Raw genomic sequence first — 5,457 nt, 5'->3', positions numbered from 1 at the left:
AAAAACAATAAGAAACAAATATATAACAAGATAAATATACTGCTGTATCCTTGCCTTACTTGGAGATCACCCTGAAGGCCCTTTATAGCGTAGTTTCCTGTAGACAAGACAATCAATATCCACCCATCAGCCCCCATAGTACACATAGTTTTAGAAGTAGCTAATACTCGCTCCATATAGAAAATCACTAATGTTTTATACCCTTTAGTGTACAGTATAGTGCCGAGGCAGAGAGCGCCGTGATGGTCGAAAATACGTCAACAATGTAACCTGCTTTTGAAATTCCCGTTAGCTCTTTTATTTGTAGAACCATCAACCAACATTTTAGTCATATCCGTAGAATCCTGTAGATAATAGCTAGAATTTAGAAAGTAGTCCTATTTTAAGTACTAGAGAATTAGATGATAAGTTCTAACATTTGATTGGCCATAGTTCCGGCCAAAATTTAGAATCATGAGGACTGAATTTTGATGTTATTTACGATGCAGAATATTCCTGTCCGTAAATGTTTCTTTTTATATTTATATATACATGGTCAATCGAACCTTTACTATGCTGTATACTGTAGACTGTTTCCCTTTAGCAGACGTAGTATTAGTTCTCCTCAACAGATGTCGACAGATAGCGGGCGCAGCAGTCGTACCAGCGGGCGCTTACTTTTTTTTTGTATCGCAGGTGTTCTCATCCACGCCTCTCCCCATCACTGCTTCATCCCAGCTACTGCAGACAACCCTCCCTCCTCCTTCGCTTCTCTTTGTTAATTAGCAAAACTTAGACAGTTTTCATTCCAGAGATCTTACTGAGCTGGAATTTGAGAACCCCAACTGAGGTCCAGTCAGCACACGTATATTGTAACTGATTTTGAATCTGCACTTGATATACGTATATCATCACTGTTTACATAGAAATAAGCATAATATCATTTGGTCATATTTCAAATTATACATAGTGTATTTTGCTTGTATTCTTTTCCAATTTGGAATTTGATGAATATCTTGACATATTCCGTCAGATCTCCCTTATGACAGTTTATGTCTTAAGAATAAGTTTTCCTTTTGTATTATGATTGCTGCTTTTCCATTTCTACTGTTGATGACCTGCTATTTATTTATACCTGCCCCTTTCCCTTCATTTTCACAAGTATACCAAAAGACAGCTGAGCGACGCGTCCTTTTTGTTATTTTACTGGACAACCTTTCCTTCTATACCTCGATGGACTCGTTTTCCCTTTATTTGTATCTATTTTCCATCTTATTTTGGCTTATATCGGACCCTGTTTTCTTCTTCCTCTTTCTCTCCACCACCAACACCACCTGTTCCTCTACACCTCCAAACTCGTCGTCGTCTGTTGCATGACGTCCTTGCCCTTTAATCTTGCAGGCAATATGCTTCTATGCGCCGAGGTGGATGTGGAAAAATTGGGAAGGTGGGAAAATCCATGCCCTAATGATGGATCTCGACGTGGGCATCTGCTCAGAAGTAGAGAAGAAGCAGAAGAAGAAGCTTCTTCTCGACTACCTCGCCGATAATCTCAAACACCACAACTGGTGGGCCTACAGATACTTCTTCTGTGAGCTCTTGGCCTTCCTCAACGTCGTAGGTAAGTAGTATCAGTCAAGTTTTACTCTCTCTCTCTCTCTCTCTCTCTCTCTCTCTCTCTCTCTCTCTCTCTCTCTCTCTCTCTCAATACCTTCAACCTTTTTTGCTTCTTATTCTACTTGGAGAACTGCATGTATGTATATTATCAAAGTCATATATTGAGTAAAGTATTTTTTGTAATTATTAAAATACTTTAAGGGATCTTAAATGTCATATCGTAAATCAGAGTGTTGAAGATTTTCCTGACGAAGCCTACTTGTCAATCACCGAAATTCAGACTAAAGAGATTAAACAGAACTGCTTCTATCATCACACCAATATTAATTCTTAATGTACCCTAATGGAAGGACGTTAAGAAATATTATTTTCATCAGGTGGTGTCGGTAAAGAAAAGTTTTATGGTGATTGAGTACATTATATAATTGATATGTAAAATTATCATAAGTGCCTAAATATTACGGATATGTATATTCAAATTTAATTTCGTCTATTTCCCTTAGATCCTTTTTTCACGTAATTTTACAATCATAGAAGAAACACTTACTGTCATTATCAAGAAATATCTCCGTTTATATCTTCGCTTCCACATATGGTCCTTTCCTCTTTTCCTTATCTCATGAATCATTGTATATATATATATATATATATATATATATATATATATATATATATATATATATATATATATATATCTATCTATCTATCTATATTATATATATATATATATATATATATATATATATATATATATATATATATATATAAATATATATACAGTATATATATATATATATATATATATATATATATATATATATATATATATATATATATATATTGTGACTGTGCGACTTTTCACACTTTATTACTGCATTCTTATGATCAATCTAATTGTTGTCATCGCTTTCAATAATGAATGCAGTAAAAGCTTCCAAATATGGACGTTTTCCTTCGAATATATATCTTATACATACATCCGTGTTTGTACTTAGCTTATGAATAAACCTCTTATTGTATAGGATATTGTGTTCGATTTATAATGAAGTCTTCCATAATATTGTTCACTTCCATTTTAAAAGTTTTTCATTGTCAACTGCATTTGATATACTGTAAACCTCATCTTGTGTTATTCATTCGCTCCACCTAAAAAGGTTATTACTTGTAATTCGTCCACATTTTGTTTTTCCTGCTTATCTCATTTACAGTTCCAAGTAACATATATAACATTAATTTAAAAATTTCCAAAAATTGATCACAGGGTGGATGGAAATTGGCATATAATGATTACCCGTGTCAGTCACTTACACTACACTGTGCAAGATACAGCGGTATATAGTTTTCAATTATTTGGGAAATTGATTTTCCACAAAATCCCGTGAGTAGTGCTGTCATTGCACCTCGGGTGGTACACCGTATACAATGCTATAGGGTGTTAGCTGAGTTTCGTCGGCTCCTGTTTGCACTTGCTTCATCTCCGTGTTCTTTACCTACGTTCCCGCTTCCTTGGTTTCTTCTTGATATACAAGTTCTTTTAACTTGTACTTTATACTGTAACTGCAGGGGTTTTCCCAGTTGCACTTGGGAGTTCAATGCCCTCACAGGACTCAGCGCTGGGCTATGTAGCCCTAATTCATTGTGTCAGGCAAATTTCTCGAAATCAATTGCGCGAAGGTAAATTTCTTGAATTCGATTGACCGAAAAATAATTTCTCGAACTATCATTTTCTCGAATGTCAATTACTTGAAAACAAACAAGTAAATTTCTCGAACACAATCGAAAGTATCCCATAAGTGCCAAAGACCAATTTATAAAGAGGCTAATTATTAGCATTCCGTGATGTCCTGTATGTACGGGCGTACGTATAATGCACGATACACTGTTTCTAACATTTGTGTTTGTCAACCAAAAACGATATATATTTTCCTTGAAATACATGAAAAATTTTCTATTCAATTTTCTCGACAAAATAGATATCAGTTTTCGAGAAATATGGGATTCGAGAAAATGATAGTTCGAGAAATTATTTTTCGAGCAATTGAGTTCGAGAATTTGACTTTCGAGAAATTGCATTCGAGAAATTTACCTAAAATCCTAATTCATACATCCATTTCCCAGGAAGAATTACAATAAAACGCAAAATGTTTAAGAGTGAGTATCTTGCTATCTTTTTGAAGAACATAAAACATAAGATTAAATTTGTTGAGAAGTAACCTCAAATTACATTTAACGAGAAGAATATCAAATTAAGATCCGCAAAGATCTTTTAAAGTGAATTCCATTTACGTTTTCTATTTGCTAATAGTTAGCCTGAACCAGATATTTCGTATCGTTGGTCGTTTCATTATCTCCTTAATATCTTAAGAAATTTGTTTACCACCAGTTTTGTTCTCTAGTTTTATACATAATTTCATTAGTTTAATCAGAAATTTTATATTGCCGTTTGTCTATGATATATAGATTCGCAATGTTATGGCTACAATAAGCTTCATATATATATATATATATATATATATATATATATATATATATATATATATATATATATATATATGTGTGTGTGTGTGTGTGTGTACATATATATATGTATGTATATGTAAATATCACCCACGAACGGCATTTAATACCGAATTCTATCTTGGGAAAATATATCCACCTGGAATTCATTTTATGGTAACAGCTTCTGGCCGGGTGGAGATTCGAACCCCCACCTTTGCGGCTGGAAACTATGCCTACAGTGACTCTGCCGAGTGAGCTATCAAGAGTAGCTCACTCGGTAGAGTCACTGTAGGCATAGTTTCCAGCTCACTCGGCAGAGTCACTGTAGGCATAGTTTCCAGCCGCAAAGGTGGGGGTTCGAATCTCCACCCGGCCAGAAGCTGTTACCATAAAATGAATTCCAGGTGGATATATTTTCCCAAGATAGAATTCGGTATTAAATGCCGTTCGTGGGTGATATTTACATTGATTAAAATCACGTGTGCTTGTGATATATGTTCATGTATGTATATATATGTATATATATATATATATATATATATATATATATATATATATATATATATATATATATATATATACTGTATATATAATCTTAGTTTAAAACATTGTAAAAAAATCTTTTAGCTTTAATTGAAATTTCTTTGATAATCTGTTACCTTGACGATAAGTAAAAGTAAATCCTTCAAGCTCTGGAAATGATGAATTCTGTCATAGACTTATTTCAGGCAACAAGCATTCCATGGTAGAAAAATAATGTCATTGAAGGTTTCACAAGCTTGAACAAAGTACCCTACAATTCTTTTTTGTAGAATGTGTTGCTGGGTAGTTATTTGCGTGTCACGAGAAAGAACTCTTTATAAAGGCCTTTATAAATCTCGATAAAACTGTTCAATATAAACACCTCCCTCCAAAAAATAAAGAAAAAAATAAACGTAACAACAGCAACGTTTACCTTAAAGAAAATTAATAATTATTATACAAATTGATCTAACATGCAAGAAAAAAGACAAAACGCACACTAGGTAGTAGTTTGGTCAAGGTACCAGCCACCCGTTGAGATACTATCGCTAGAGAGTTATTGGCTCCTTTCACTGGCCCGACAGTACTAAATTGGATTCTCTCTCTCTCTCTCTCTCTCTCTCTCTCTCTCTCTCTCTCTCTCTCTCTCTCTCTCTCTCTCTCTGGTTACTGTTCATTTCTTTTTTCCCAACACATACACAGAATAGTCTGGCCTATTCTTCACACATTCTCCTGTTTCCGCATACACTTGAAAAAGACACTGAAATTACCAAACAATTCTTCTTCTCTGAAGAGGCTATCTACTACACTGTAATTGTTCAGTGGCTACTTTCCGTTTGG

General features: G+C 34.2%; 1 protein-coding gene across 1 annotated transcript in view; it reads left to right on the top strand.

The window, feature by feature from the left end:
• Positions 1-1,378: 1,378 nt before the first annotated feature.
• Positions 1,379-5,457, top strand: part of LOC137626570 (innexin shaking-B-like) — a 248,782-nt gene continuing 244,703 nt past the window's right edge. The window contains exon 1 of the mRNA XM_068357608.1: positions 1,379-1,600. Coding sequence (XP_068213709.1) covers positions 1,408-1,600 — 193 coding nt within the window. The 5' untranslated portion in view covers positions 1,379-1,407. The remainder of the gene's footprint in view (positions 1,601-5,457) is intronic.

The sequence above is a fragment of the Palaemon carinicauda genome, chromosome 2 (genome assembly GCF_036898095.1).
Source record: "Palaemon carinicauda isolate YSFRI2023 chromosome 2, ASM3689809v2, whole genome shotgun sequence".
Classification (NCBI taxonomy): domain Eukaryota; kingdom Metazoa; phylum Arthropoda; class Malacostraca; order Decapoda; family Palaemonidae; genus Palaemon; species Palaemon carinicauda.
This window is presented reverse-complemented; position numbering and strand designations above follow the sequence as displayed.